The 16,540-nt window shown below is 37.6% G+C and overlaps 1 protein-coding gene across 1 annotated transcript in view; it reads left to right on the top strand.

The window, feature by feature from the left end:
* Positions 1-16,540, top strand: part of CC2D2B (coiled-coil and C2 domain containing 2B) — a 130,366-nt gene that overhangs the window by 33,470 nt on the left and 80,356 nt on the right. Inside the window, 4 exon segments of the mRNA XM_033187631.1 lie at positions 3,405-3,603; positions 3,968-4,104; positions 4,196-4,324; positions 13,717-13,926. Of these exon segments, the coding sequence (XP_033043522.1) occupies positions 3,405-3,603; positions 3,968-4,104; positions 4,196-4,324; positions 13,717-13,926 (675 nt within the window).

The raw sequence follows: 16,540 nt of genomic DNA, 5'->3' as shown, positions 1-16,540 counted from the left end.
TCCCTCACGGCTTCCCTTGGCTAGGGGAGGGAGTTCTCTGACCCCTTATGCTTCCTGGGTGAGGCAATGCCCCACCCTGCTTCTGTTCACCCTCTGTGGGCTGCACCCACTGTCTAACAAGTCCCAGTGAGATGAGCCGGGTACCTCAGTTGGAAATGCAGAAATCACTGGCCTTCTGCATTGCTCTTACTGGGAGCTGCAGACCCGAGCTGTTCCTATTCCGCCATCTTGCCAGCCACCAGAGGTTTTTTTGTTTGTTTTGTTTTGTTTTGTTTTGAGAGACAGTCTTAGTCTGTCACCCAGGCTGGAGTGCAGTGGCGCGATCTCAGCTCACTGCAACCTCTGTCTCCTAGCTTCAAGTGATTCTCCTGCCTCAGCCTCCCAAGTAGCTGGGATTATAGGAGTGTGCCACCACACCTGGCTAATTTTTGCATTTTTCGTAGAGATGGGGTTTCGCCGTGTTGGCCAGGCTGGTCTCAAACTCCTGATCTCAGGTGATCCAACCACCTCGGCCTCCCAAAGTGTTGGGATTATAGGCGTGAGCCACCACACCTGGCCACACAGTTTTATATAAACAGAATCACAGTCGTCAATGGCAATTCCATTTTTCCAGTTGCTCAGTTGAACCTTGGTCTCATCCTCAGATTTCGTTTTACTCACATGCTTCAAATCCAATTTCTCACAAACGCTGTTGGTCCTGCCTTCAAAGTATTCCCGAATTGGACCCACTTTTCACCAGCCTCTCTGGTACTTCACCATAGCCCCTCATCAGAATAATTGCCACTGTCTCTATCTGTATTCACTATTGTCCCTGTAGTCCATTTTCCATACCATATAGTCATCAGAGTGACCCTGTTAAAATCTAAGACATATCTTTTTTGTTGTTGTTGTTCAAACCTTCTAATGGTTTCCTAATCACTCACAGTAAAAGTCGTTACAGGGGCCTTCAAAATCTACATGACCTGGTCCCATTAGTACCTCTCTGACTTTTATTTTTCACTACTCTCCTCTCTGTCGTCTGACACCAGCCACATTGCCTTCCTTCCTGTTTCTCATTTACCACAAGCTCCTGCCTCAAAACCTTTGTACTGAAGTGTCTGCCTAGAAAGCTCTTTCCTTTTCCTTAAGCTGTGTCCCCCACTAACTTTGGATTTCTGTTCAAATGACGTATTATTAAAGATGCTATGCCTGACAACCCTATCTAAAATAGTACTCCCAACCTACCCAGTCTAGCATTCTCTATCCTCTTACCTTGCTTTATTTTTCTTCATAACACTTATCACCACTTAATATATAGTTCTTTGTCTATTTGTTTATTTTCTTCCTGGAATATATTAGGCACACAATGAATATTTGAATGAATATTGATTAAATGGGTATCAAACATTCCTGTGCTCTTAATCAGTCATCTGACTTCCCTGCATCCCACAGTTTGGGTTAAGGGATAGGCTTTTCTGGAAAAACAAAAGCAGGCTCTGTCTCTGGTCCTCCAACCCGGCAGCGTATGCCAGGGCTAGGTGCTGTGGCTGTGGCCACTTTTCCTTCTTGTAGGGCAAGCATAAAGATATTAGGTCAAAATATATATATATATATTAGGTCAGTAGGATTAAAGAGTGGGGCAAATGGGCTTCTTGGGCATGAGGAAGTCAAGGTTTAGATGTGAGCTGTTTAGAGGAGTTGTTTGGAAAAGCTATCTGCCCTGCAGCTAGTGATTACTGTCCCCATCACAGAAAGGAGAATGCTATTCTTTTTGTAAGAGGCTGAGTTTGAGTTTGGTCCCTTCCTGCTGGGAGAAAGGGGAGCCCTGGTTCCAAATATCTCATCTGGGCAACCCAGAGTGAAGCCTGGGGTTACTTTCAGAAGGTTCTGCTTGTCACACCACAGTTAACAAGGCATATTCCTGTGAGAAGGGGAAGGGACACTACCCCTTTTGTACTGCACAAAACTCACTTGTATCCATCTAGACTTATATCTTCTGACCCCATTCTCCCTATCACACAATAGCCAACAGCACACACATTGCTCTGCTGTCAGCTGCATAGTGAAGACCAAGAAAGTGATCTGGGATAGCAGCTGGACTCAGACTAAGTGAGAAACAGTTGAGCAGGTAGGACTTGTATTGGTCGAGATCACAGCTTGTCTCAAGCTAAAAATATAAGTAGATTGGGTAGGGTTCATAAAAAACAGAACCGCAGAGTCATAACTAGGCTGAAGTCTAAGATGACAGCCCGACATAGTCTACCATCAGGGCAGACCCTAGCTCTGAAGGCAGGTAGAAAGCCCTGGCCCACACGAGGGGTGTTTTAAAGGAAGCTTGGTTATGAGAGCTCCAGTTGGAGCAAAGAGGCCTTTGTAGTCTGTGACTGGAATCTTCAAAGAGAACCCCCATGTGGAGATCCCCCAAACCTTGCTCCTAGATATTGGCATACTTTATTTGAATTCCGAAAAGGATATCACACAGATTTCTGGATATAAAATATCCTGATTTCATGCAGGGATATAGGAGGGAGGGTATGATTATATGATTTTATATGAACCTAGTTGATGTTTAATGATATTACTTATTTAACTTTGTCAGTATTGATCAAGGCCATGTAGGATTCTCTATTCAAAGGAATTCTGTGATTAACTTTTAAAATTTTATTATTTACCCTAAATGTTTGTTTTTGAGAATCAAGGGATTTTTGTCTGCTTCACACACTGTCTCTGTTGTTCAGTATGTGTATATTTCAAATTAGACAGATAAAATCATCCAAAATAATGATTTTGCTTTCATGAATAGACTCATATTAAATTTATGAGTATGATATATTCATTTTAATATTTAGTAATGTATCTGTTTCCACATCTATGTTCAAATTGTTTATAACCTTTATATATATCATATATCAGAATTTCACTATAATCACTCTGCTGCACTTCTATGCTGAATCTTTTCTTTCTTCTTTCTTTTTTTTTCATGAATACCTTGTAGAAAAAAGCATGCCTACTTGACAGCACTTTAGATGGTACTGTTTTCTGAATGATGAGGAAAAAAAGGATTTAGGGTCACATGGTCTGATATATTTGGACGCTGCCCTACACTGTGTATTCTCAGTAGTTGAAATATTACAGTTCAGTATCTCAGAACATTTTCCATAGGGGAGGAAGAGCTATTTCAGTAGTCTTTCAGTGAAGAATTACAAAGATGGGCTATAGAAAAATCATATTTTATAATACTAAACCTTAAATGAGTTCTAAGTTCAGTGAAATTTCACTGTAACACAAGTTCAGCTAAAACTTGGTCTGTGGGTGGCAGGATCAGACACACAATTCGCAGTAAGGTTCCAGTACATTTCATTTATATGCATATTAATCATTGGAGACAAGCATGTAAACTTATTTTCCTTTTTGGTATTCAACAGAGACCAGTAAAAGATAGTGATCCCAAATGCTTTTCACTTGGTGTTAATTTACAAAATGTTGCTGAGAGTGAAGATGAAGAGTTTATGAAAGAATTCATTTTGATAGATTTACTCAAAGTAAAAGCTGCTGACTATGAAGATGATCAAGAACAAATAAAAAAACAGAAGGCAAATACTTTTGTACCAAGTAGTTCTCCAGGTAACATTCTTTTCCAGTAAAATATTCAAGTCATTAATGAATTATGTTATGGAATAATAGCTTTTCTGTATGCTGGATAAATAAAAAGTACTAATCTAAAATTATAGTAACTTTTCTATATTTGTTTTTCATGACTTCCCTGAAATAAGGGAACTGATTAAGATAACTCATTCTTCATTGAAAAAATGTACATATATAGGTATATATATATATATATATGTAGAGAGAGAAAGAGAAAGTGAGAGAGAGGCTTTCTGCTAGACTTTAGTAGTAGGGTGTTATAGTCGTTTGTACTACTTATTTGGTCAATATCCATTTAATATTTTGGACTTTAAAGTAATATCTAAGTTTTGTTGTTATTAAGTGGTCAACCAGCGCAAACTGCCAAAAGATATGATGCCACGTATTTTAGAAGATGAAGGATTCTATATTCAGAGAAAGCCAGAAATATATAAAAAGACCTGCAACAAAATGGAAAATCGCCTGCTTAAACTAGAAGAGGCAAGTGCACCAGCTAACAAGTTAAAACACTGGCTAGTATGTGACTTATTTAGCAAAATATTTAATTACTATACTTAAATATTTTTGACAGGGAAAATCTTGGTTTGGAGAAAGTGGAGAAATAATGTCATTACCTACACCTATTAAACAGTCATGGAATTTCAGACTAAACGTAAGGAAGGAACCTTTAAATCCGTTACTTAAGACCATATACAAGAAGGTAACCAACAATAATTTATTTGTAATTATGCTTAAAATTCTTGTAAAATCAATTATATCTGGTGGTTTTGTGGTGTTGATTTATCCTTTAAAGATACTAAGTCTACTAATATAATGTCTAAATCATGATGAAATGTTAAATAGCCCTTAAAATTATAGTTTCAAGGAATATTCAATGATATGGGGAAATGCCCAAACTAAAATCTGAAGTGAAAAAAGCAGAATGCAAAATTATGTATGATGCTAATTTTACAAAAATAATGAATGAATGAATGATACTCAAGGCAACCACTATTGTAACTTCTACCACTATACATTACCCTTGTCTGTTAGTTTTACCTATTTTTTATAAATGAAATAATAGAATAGGTACTCTGTATTGTGGTGTACAGCAATAGCTTGTTCATTTCTGTTGCTGTATAGAACTCCATAGTATGAAAAATACATTTATTTATTTATTAACCATTCTTTTATTGATGGATATAAGTTCCACCCAGTTTTTGGCTATTACTAATAACACTACCATGAACATTTGCACCTCTTCTGATAACTGTATGTGTATGCATTTTCTGTTGAGTAAATATCTCAGAGTAGAAATGCTGGGTTATAGGTTTGTAAATGTTAAGTTTTTATATATAGTGCCAAATGGTTTTCTAAAGTGGTTGTGCCAAACTATACACAAACTAAGAAGTGTGTGAGAGTTTCAGCTGCTTTGTATTCCTGTCAACATTTGGCATATCTGTCTTTTAAATCATAGCCATTCTGGTGTACATAAGTTGTATTTCATTGAAGTTTTAATCTGCATTTCCCTAATGCCTAGTGTAACTGAACACCTTTTCCTGTCCGTTGGCTATTAGGACAGCCTCTTTTATGAAAGCTTGGTTAAGACTTTTAACCATTTTTTTCTTATTGGATTGTCTGCTTTTTCTTATTGATGTGTTGATTTCTGGATATGAGCCCTCATATAATCTACTCTATGGCTAATCTTCTGTCTATTTTAGTGCATTCTCACACTGCTGTAAAGAAATACCTGAGACTGGGTAATTTATAAATAAAAGAGGTGTAATTGGCTCATGATTCTACAGGTTGTACAGGAAGCATGATGCTGGCATCTGCTTGGCTTCTGGGGAGGCCTCAAGAAACTTCTGGGGAGGCCTCAGGAAACTTGCAATCATGGTGGAGGGCAAAGAGGGAGCTGGCACTTCACAAGGCCACAGTAGGAAGAAGAGAGAGAAGAGGGGAGGTACCACACACATTTAAATGACTAGATCTCATAAGAACGCTATCACTAGAACAACCCCAAGGGGATGGTGTTAAACCATTAATGAAGGACCCACCCCCATGATCCAATCACTTTGTACCAAGCCCCACCACCAACACTGGGGATTACAGCTCAACGTGAGATTTGGGTGGAGACACAGATCCAAACCATATCACTCTCTTACCTGTGCTTTTTGATGGGATGTTCTTAATTTTAATGTAGTGTAATTTACCATTTTATTTTTCTTTAGGGTTAGCACCTTTTATATCCCGTTTAAGAAACTGTGCTTACTCCAGGTCTCAAAAGTATTCTTCTGTTTTTATTCTAAAGAGTTTATTGTTGGACCTTTCTCATTTAGAGTTACCACCCATCTGAAAAGTACTTTCTGTGTATAGCATTAGGTAGGGGGTCATATTTCATTTTATCCACATGGATATCCAATTGACTTAATACTATTTATGGAAAAAAATCAATAAATCTTTTCTCATTATAATTCATTGTCATCTTTGACATTAGTCAGCTGACCATCTATGTCTTTAAAAATAAAGGACTAGTCAATGGAAAGACCTCCCATGTTCATGGGTTAGAAGACTTAATATTGTTAAAAATATCCATATTACCCAAAGTGATCTGCAGACTTAGAGCGATCCATTTCAAACTCTCAATGACATTTTTTTACAGAAATAGAAAAAAATCCAATAATTAATAAGGAACATCAAAGGACCTTCAAAGTAGAAGCTTTATATTCCTGACTTCAAAATATATTACAAAGCTACATTAATCAAAACAGGATGGTACTGGCATAAAGACAGACATATGGACCAATGGAACAGAATGAAGAGCCCAGAAATAAACTCACGTATATGCAGGCAAATGATCTTCAAGAGGATGCCATGACTACACAATGGGGAAAGGATAGTCTCTTCAACAAATCGTGCTGGGAAGACTGGATAACCACATGCAAAAGAATGAAATCAGACCCTTATCTTACATCATACACAAACATCAACTCAAGATTGAGTAAAGACTTAAAAACAAGACCTGAAACTATAAATCTCCTAGATGAAAACATGGAGGAAAGCCTTTATAACATCATTCTTGGCAGTGGTTTCCTGGATATGACACCAAAAGCATAGGCAACAAAACAAAAATAGAGAAGTGAGACTACAACAAACTAAAATGCATCTGTTGCAGTAAAGGAAACAATCACCAGAGACAGAAGGCAACCTATGGAATGGGAGAAAATATTTGCAGACCATACATCTGATAAGAGGTTGAAATCCAAAATATATAAGGAACTTATTGAACTCAGTAACAGGAAAACAACCCAATTAAAAAATTGGTAAAAGACTTGAATAGACATTTCTCCAGAAAAACCAAAGATGCATACAAATGGCCAACAGACATATAAAACATGCCTAACATCACTAATTGTCAGAGAAATGCAAATCAAAACCACAAGAAGATACCACCTCTCACCCGTTAGGATGATCATTATTTTTTTAAAATCCCCTGAAAATAACAAGTGTTGGCAACAATGTGGAGAAATTAGAACCCTTGTACACTATTGGTGGGAATGTAAAATGGTGCAACCACTATGGAAAATAGTATGGAGTTCCTCTGCAAATTTAAAATAGAACTGTAATATGATCCAACAATCTCACTTCTGGGTATTTATCCAGAAAAATTGAATTTAAGATTTTGAAGTGATAATTTGCATTCCTATGTTCATTGCAGCATTATTCACAATAGCCAAGAGGTGGAAACAACCTAGCTGTTCATTGACAGTTCAATAAAGAAAACGTGGTGTATGTAGCCATAAATAATGAATCTTGTCATATGCTAAAACATGGATGAAACTTGAAGATGTTATACTAAATGAAATAAGTCAATCACAGAAGAACAAATTCTGCATGATTCTGCTTATATGAGGTATCCAAAGTAGTTCAGCTTCATAGAAGCAGAAGGTAGAATGGTGATTGCCAGGGGATTTGGGGAGAGAGAAATAGGGAGTTGCTGTTCAAAAGGTATAGAGTTTCAGTCATGCAAGATGAAAAAGCCCTAGGGATCTATGGCACAACATTGTGCTTATAGTTAATAGTACTGTAAACTTAAACATTTGTTGAGGGGAGATCTCATGCTTTGTAATTTTTACCACAAAAAATAGGGCCATTCAGATTTTATATTTTCTCTAATTTGTCTTCTACTTTTGCTTTTTAAAAAATTATTTTTTCTCTCTGAATTTTAGTTTGCATATATTCTATTGACGTGTCTTACCATTCACTTATATAGTTTTCTGCCATATTTTATCTACAGTTAAATCCACCCAATGATTTATTTCCCTTTCTTTATTTCTTTCATATGTTTAAAATGTCCCCTTCTTCACCTTAAGAAAAAGATTTAGTGGTGTTTATTTGCCCTTGTGTTCTTTCTAGTATAGGCTTAATTTCTAAATTTTAAATTTTTTTGCCATTTTCTTTCACCTAATTTCTGAGTTTAATTCTGATTTATGTTTTAAATGTCATATAACTTCCATATAAATTCAGCTCACTGTGAAAACCACATTTCTATTTATATTTGGTTTTGGATACCCTTCTGGTGTGCTTTGATTGCCTGTAGGCTGTTATTTTGCTGTTTATTCTTTTTTCTTATAGAAACTTTGATGGATTTAATGTTGATTGCTTTCTACCGCTTAGTTTTATATAAAATTATTTGTCCTAAACTTTTATAAAAAGTCTCAGTTCAAATAACTTTTCTGTTTTCACAGACCTGTTATTTTTGTGTTGTGTTAAAATATATTGTGGCTAGATTTCTGTAATGTCTTGGCTCTATTCCCTTCCCCAGATTTTTTCTGAACCTCCTCTTTCCTTAATTCCTGTGGTCCCCTACTTCTTAGTTTCGATTTCACTCCCAGTAGTTTCTATTCAGTGTGAAGCCTCATTCTGAAAATTCCTGGGAGCTAGATTCCTGCAGCTCCTTCAGTGCTTAACCCAACCATCCACAATTGGAGTAGACAAAACCTGTTCCAGTTTTAGCCGCTGTTTTTAAGTTGGCCTCCTGTACTTTCTGGTGCATTTCTGTTGGCTCTTTCAGACTCTTGTCAGGTCTGTCAGATGTTCCATTGCTTCTCTCTGCTGTCTCCCACACAATCGCCAATGCTATTCAGACCTTCTGAATATTGATGATTTGTCTTCACTGACTTGTGTTTTGGGTTTCATGAGGCATTTCTTGAGAACTACTTCTGTTATAAATCTTTTCTGTGGATTTTTGGTTTTGCTGTCTAGTTGCTCTGCCTCTTTTAATATAGGAATTTGGGAAGATCTAAAACTGTACTGCCACCATATTTTCAGACCAGCCCATCTGCTGACTTCTTAATTTTACATATTTTCAATACATTTTTTGCTTGAAAGTGTTCATTCGACATTTAATTCTTCTGTAAATATTCTAATTTTCTTGAGATGTATTTAGTCTTTTCATGGGTTTTCGCTTCTATTTTTAATACAGTAATAATAGCTACTTTAAAGTTCATATCTAGTAACTCCAATATTTGGATCATTATGAATCTTTTTATTATCTATTTTTGCTCTTGGTTTTGCTCATTTAGTCTTGCCTCTTATTATGACAGGTGATTTTAAAAATTGTATTCTACATTATTATATATGAAAAATTATAGAAGCCCTAGATGATGTTATCTTCCACCAGAAATGTTCCATGCTTTGCTTTGTTAAGCGTGTTGAGTGAGGGTGATCATCTTCATCCAACCAGGGACTTAACTGATTTAAAGACTGAATTACAGTTTTGTTAAGGCTCAGTCTGTATCTGTATTTTCTGTTTACCTAGCATTTTCTCTGCTTGACTGCAAGCAGGGCAGCGTTTTTGTTTTGTTTTATTGTCGGCTTGTTTTATACTTTATTGCTAACACCTACCCAAAGGCCTAGCATTGAGTGAATGCTTATATTATTTGTAATAGAACTCATCACCTCTGTCACTCTATGCTTTTAGGGTCCTAATATAATTTAGAAGATAAAGACTGGCAGAAGAAGTTCACTGGCATAATCTTAGAAAATGTTATTTCCTACAAGGTGCTTATCATACCATAGAGACTAGCAATATCTCTGGCCCGTCCTAATTCATAGTGGAACACAGTTGTCAAGATTTTATAAATGGTACTACCATACCAAACATTACAATATCTTCGTGTATTTTCCCAGTTGGTTTACTATAAAAGAATCTATCACCATTAAAATATAAAAGCATAAAAGAATAAAAGAGGAGGGAAAAGCCCTGCTATTTATCTTATTCTTTGATATTATGTGGCATAATTTCTAGACTTTATAGTGACAATGCATTTTATCTAAATTTTGCTCCAGATATAGGAGAGATATTTTGGTGTAATTATCTGGGATCATTGCTTTTAGGAGAGAGGCCTTTGAAACAACAACAATTTGTTGAATGAATAAATAAGTGAACAAATGCATCATAAAAAGTAAATGCATAATTTACAATTATTGGAGAAATATTAACCACCATTCAGGTTAACCTTTGTCATAATCTAGAATCCCAAGTTGGAAACCACTGGGCTGAACAAGTAACTTTCTTTTAGTGCATCTGTTCTAGCTTCATCCAAGCACAATTACAGTATTTCATGGACTGCTATAATTTGGAAAAAATGTAAAGGTCATCTCACTAACTGTCTAAATTGAGTTTGAAAATTCATTCTTGCAGCTGCTGGGATTTGAATGTGTCTCCTCTAAAATTCAGATTTTTTCAGTGTGATAGCATTAAGGGGTAGGACCTATAAGAGGTGATTAGGCCAACTAAGACCCCTCCGCCATTGTCAGTGGGATTAGGTGCCCTTATAAAGGGGCTTTTGCCCTTCCTCCCTTCCAGCAGACACAACTAAAAGGTCCACACTAGACATGAGATGTGGTGTCTTCATCTGGGACTTCCCAGCCTCCAGAACTGAGAGAGAAATTTCTGTTCTTTATAATTTACCTAGTCTCAGGTACTCTGGTATAGCAGAACAAATGGACTAAGACAGTAGCATCCTTAACAGATCATGTTCTAGATTTTGTGTCAGACAAATGCCTCTACCTGCCTTTCTCTTCTATCTCCTTCACATTTTTCGTGTTGCCCAGCCAGCCTTGAAGGAAAAGCTGATCTATGGTCTCTCTCCAGAATAAATATAAGGGCAACCAAGGTAGATAGAACAGTTGTATGCGTATCAGAGTCCTGTCTTTGCTGCTGCCTCTGCCAGGTACTTTAACAGCTTGTTGTGCCCCTACTATCTCAGGTACCCTATTTGCCTGCTATTTGCTGATTAGTTTCATCTGATTTGACTATGGCCTTCCCTCTGCTTCCATTTCTAGCATTCTTTTTATATATTTATGTAGATTTTAATATGTCAGCCAGCTTGGATGTTTTTGTGCTTTTATGTAGCCTTTGATTCATTGCTGCCCAAATCTTTATGCTTTTGGTATAACACACTTACCTAGTTCTAGAAGCCTACTTAACCCACTCGGTCAAGGGCTGCTTTTAACCAATGTGTCAGGGAGTTTGCTGCCTCTCAAAAGAATTCATTCTAATGTTGGACTTTTTTTTTTTTTTTTTACGGAGTTTCACTCTTTTTGCCCAGGCTGGAGTGCAATGGCACAGTCTCAGCTCACTGCATCCTCTACCTCCCAGGTTCGAGTGATTCTCCTGCCTCAGCCTCCCGAGTAGCTGGGATTACAGGTGTGTACCACCACACCTGGCTAATTTTTGTACTTTTAGTAGAGATGGGGTTTCACCATGTCGGCCAGGCTGGTCTCGAGCTCTTGACCTCAGAAGATCTGCCTGTCCAGCCTCCCTAAGTGCTAGGATTATAGGCGTGAGCCACGGCGCCCAGCGGACAATTCTAATTGTTCTTTGTTTTCTGTTGTTAAAGTCTGTCTCCAGGTCACTTTTACTTATTTGACCTTGTTTGGCCATAGGGAACACATAAAGTACTTCATCTATGTGCCAGCTCCTCAAATGTTTGAAGCCTACAGTCACTTCCACCTTTAGTTTTTGCTCTCCAGTCTAAATTGCCTCCTTTGGTTGTTGCTAGATATTCCACCACCTCATTTACCCTACAGCTTCTTAGCACTGTAGTCAGCAGGTGCTGAAGAGGCCAGGACCAAGGGCAGAGGCTTGTGTCACTCCATTAGAAACCCAAAGCAACTGAGCAACACAGTTATTCAACCAGTGCTGGATCTGCTTAACAAGACAGGATTCTCTAGCTTAGGAACTTTAATTTTCAGAAGTTCATTTCCAATTTAGTTGTTTTAAACCAAAAATGATTTTTCCTTGGTGTTTTCTTTCCTGTTTAATGGCCAAATTTACCAACTTATTACCTATTGCCTAAATCTCTCAGGCAAAATCAAGAGCAGGTTTCCCCTTTTATGGGTTGGCTCTTACATAGAGAACAGACTTACCAGCCATAAACAAGCTTTAGTGCTGTTTGTCTGCCTCCCTGAAACCCAGTAAGGAGGAAGCAAAGGTTCCTAACTCAGGAAAAAATAAGGAGGCAGAGATTTGAGCACCGTACAGATGGCTTTCAGTCCTTGAGGAGCATTGGGTCTGCCACACCAGGTTAGAGGTGAGACAACATTAGGTGTAGTAGCAATGGCACAGACTGAAGAGCATATCATATTACACCAGACTTATCCAGAGAGTGAGCTCAGTGTGCTCCTATTTGGGTTGATGCATTCATGGCTTTTATCAGGAGTGGCTAGGCATTGATGAATCAAGCTGCATATGCTAAGTAGCTCACCAACCCTTGTAAATTGCATTACTGAAAACCAATGATATTGAGCACATGCATATTCAAACGTGTATAAATTCAAAATAGTGGACTAAATATATATATATATATATTTTTTTTTTTTTTTTTTTTTTTTTTTTGAGACAGAGTCTCGCGCTGTCACCCAGTCTAGAGTACAATGGTGCGATCTCGGCTCACTGCAACCTCTGCCTCCCGGGTTCTAGCGATTCTCCTGCCTCAGCCTCCCGAGTAGCTGGGATTACAGGCACGCACCACCACGTCCGGCTAATTTTTGTAGTTTTAGTAGAGACAGGGTTTTGCTGTGTTGGCCAGGCTGGTCTTGAACTCCTGACCTCAGGTGACCCACCTGCCTCAGCCTCCCAAAGTGCTGGGATTACACAAGTGTCAGCCACCACACTCAGCCTATTCCTTTACTTTCTTAATAAACTTGCTTTTCCAAAAAAAAAAAAAAAAAAAAGATGGTCAGGTGCGGTGGCTCATATTTGTAATCCCAGCACTTTGGGAGGCCAAGGCGGGTGGATCACGAGGTCAGGAGATCAAGACCATCCTGGCCAACATGGTGAAACACCATCTCTACTAAAAACACAAACATTAGCTGGGTGTGGTGGCATGCGTCTATAGTCCCAGCTACTTGGGAGGCTGAGGCAGGAGAATCACTTGAACCCGGGAGGTGGAGGTTGCAGTGAGCCAAGATCGCACCACTGCACACTGCATTCCAGCCTGGTGACAGAGTGAGACTCGTCTCAAAAAAAAAAAAAAAAAGATGGACTGAAACAGATGAATCATATTCCATATGATCTAAGGCCTACGGACTTCAGAAATTTAAGGACAATCTGGTATCCAAATGGAGACAATCTCATGTACAAAAACAGGTGCTTTTCTTATAGGAATTGCTTAGAGGGCCCAGTCTCCTGAAGATAATTTCCCAGAGGGTCACCAGTGTATCCATTTATAAACAATGTTTTAATAAGTAATTCTCTTTTAACTCTGGCCCACGGTTCTATATACCATTTGTCATAGTGTTTCTATAGGAAATTATTTTTGGTTTTATAACTTGAAAGTCCAACTTCCACTCCACCAGCACACAATAGTGAGATGGATGACAATAGTTAATAGCAAGATGATTAAAATGCTGTAATATAAATATATTTGATGAAATTAAGGGTCATAATCAATTTAAGGAAAAAGAATCAAATTATTGTTTTTTGTTTTTCTATATCTCTTGATTTTCCTTCAATTGAAATGTTACTTTTATAAGGAAAAGTTACTTATAATTTCAAAAGAAACTGAATCAAATTAACATCATGCACTTATTTTTCTTTAAAAGGCAGTAAAATATGACCTAGAAAGTTCATTTATGAACAAAATGGAAGGTCCAAGGGAAATATACCAATTAGACCTCAACATTGTGGGTTTGCAATTCAGCCATCATCATCTCTTCAATCAAGAACAAGTATTATGTGCTAGGCTTCTCCAACTTTATGAATGTTTTCAGGACAGGCAGCAACAGAATGTATCTCAGCTGCTTTATGAGAAGGTGAGAATGGCTTTCATTATAAAGCTAAATGTTTAATATTGAAAGAGAAAAAATTCCTCGTACAGAGCAAATTATCAGAACATTTTCTAAATATTTAAGTAGAACAATGGTTCAATTTCAGTTTCTCTGAAAAGAAACTGTAGGAATTGACTGACTGGGGAGAAAGCTTTAAATATATCCAATGGGATATTTATTTACCACAAATGGTTTACTAATCAATGGTATTCTTGGTCCTATAACTCAAGAAGAGTATTTGAAATGATTATTACTGAAAAGAGCCATGTGGCTGTTTTAAGTCTTGTAATAAAGTATTTTAATTAAAATATCAGAAATCTTGAATCTCATAACAAACCTGAAGAGTCTTGGTCTGAAGCTGATTAATCCAAGTAGTCATCTCATGACATCATGAGGGTTATATGAAGTCTGAAGAGAAATAGAAGGAGTACCCACTAATTACTTTTACAAACTTGTGCCTCATTTAAACTCTCTGCTAGGTTTCTGATATATGAGCATTTTGTTGACTAGTGTTCTCTTGGGAAAGGTATTTTGGTAGTATGTCTCATTCAACTAATGAATACATTTGAAATCAAATACCCATAAGATATTTAATGAAACATTCAATCCCGATGGAGCCACAAAACCATTTCAATAAACTGGACATGAACTAATTATGAACCTTCATAAATATCTGTTATGAACCTTCATAAATATCTGCTTTTTTATTTTTCTTTTTGAGACGGAGTCTTGCTCTGTCGCCCAGGCTAGAGTGCAGTGGCGCGATCTTGGCTCACTGCAACCTCTGCCTCCCGAATTCAAGCGATTCTCTTGCCTCAGCCTCCCGAGTAGCTGGGACTACAGGTGCCCACGACATGCGTGGCTAATTTTTGTGTTTTTAGTAGAGACGGGGTTTTGCCATGTTGGCCAGGCTGGTCTTGAACTTCTGACCTCAGGTGATCTGCCTGCCTCGGCCTCCCAAATTGCTGAGATTACAGGTATGAGCCACCACACCCGGCCAATATCTGCTTTTTAAAATACAAGTTTAAAACCCACAGGACGTAATCCTTTTTTTTTTTGAGATAAGGTCTCATTCAGGCTGCAATACAGTGGCTCAGTCATGGCTCACTGCAGCCTCAACCTCCCAGGCTCAAGCTATCCTCCCACTTCAGCCTCCTGAGTAGCTGGAACTACAGGTGTGCACCGCCACACCTGGCTAAAGTTTTTTTCTCTTTCATAGAGACAGGCTTTTGCCATGTTGCCCAGGCTGCTCTTGAATTCCTGGGCTCAAGAGATTTGCCTGCCTCGGCCTCCTTAAATGTTGGGATTATAGGTGTGAGCTACCATGCCCAGCCAGGAGTTAATCTATTTGATTTGATGGAGCAACTGTGTGGGAGAACTTCATAGATGAACACCATGCATTAGCAATATGAGAACATTTCCTAAAATCAGTATTGGATATTCTAACTTTTAGTAAAATATGGCCATTTTTTACATGAATGAAGGAAACAACTCAGATTAAAATGCAGGTCATTTAAAAAGTAATTTGATCTACAGATTTCTGCTTTACAGAATTTTTTCCAACAATATTATAGAATCTTTAAAGTCTGATCTAGCAATGTCAATTGTAGTTTATTAGAGTACCATCTATTAAAGTATATATGGACTCTAGGTTTATTTTTCATATATATGCATGGCTCTGTGCATAAAATAAAAACTTTCAGGGTTATTATTTGCAATATTTTTCAGTATTATTATTGTATTAGGAGCCAAATGTAATTTCTTAGCAGATTTGTACTTGTTTTCAATTTATTCTCTTATGTGAATATAAATATTTTCTCTACCTCCCAGTAAATTGTAAAAAGAGAAATGTGGTTGGAAGTGTGCATAATTTCTCTTCTGAGGTGGAGAAGAGCAGTGGGGAAGAGAAGAAAAGGCCAGGTGGTGCAGAGCATGTCCATCGGCCTCCCACCAAAAGATTAATTTCTTAAACATGGATAATTTAGACACTGGGTGTGAAATATATGGCTTTGCCTGTTCCCAGTGTTTTCAAACCAATTCAGAGTAGTGGAAGAGTCATTGGCATCCAAGGAATTCTTAAACTGAAATATGCTCCTTTATATGAGTATGAATTCCACTTAAAGAACAAAGAGGGATGTTGCTGATAGTATGGGAGAGTAGAAAGGATGCTCAGCTATGCAGACTTCTGCTTTTTCCCTCTAGCTTTAAAAAATTGTACAAATAATACAGGAATACATTCACACTGGAAAAGATTAATTGTAGAAGTGTCAAGATGTGAAAGCCTTACTTCATTCCACACCTCATGGTTTGGACATCCTTTAGCTCTCTAAGTACATCCTTAAAGTTCTCTTCTCCTTGTATTTCTATATGTATGTATGCCATGATTGTTTTTAACATAAATTGGATCTTATCATATGTATTATTTGGCAACTTGGTTTTTTTTAGATACAGCATCTTGTTATGTTGCCCAGGCTGGACTCAAACTCCTGGGCTCAAGCAATCCTCCCACCTCAGCCTCCCAAGTAGGTGAGACTACAGGTGTGCACCACCATGCCCAGCTGGTTTTCTGAAAGTAATACTCTATCTTGAAACTTTATAT

This window comes from Trachypithecus francoisi, unplaced genomic scaffold (assembly GCF_009764315.1).
Source record: "Trachypithecus francoisi isolate TF-2019V2 unplaced genomic scaffold, Tfra_2.0 Contig01579, whole genome shotgun sequence".
Taxonomy (NCBI): domain Eukaryota; kingdom Metazoa; phylum Chordata; class Mammalia; order Primates; family Cercopithecidae; genus Trachypithecus; species Trachypithecus francoisi.
This window is presented reverse-complemented; position numbering and strand designations above follow the sequence as displayed.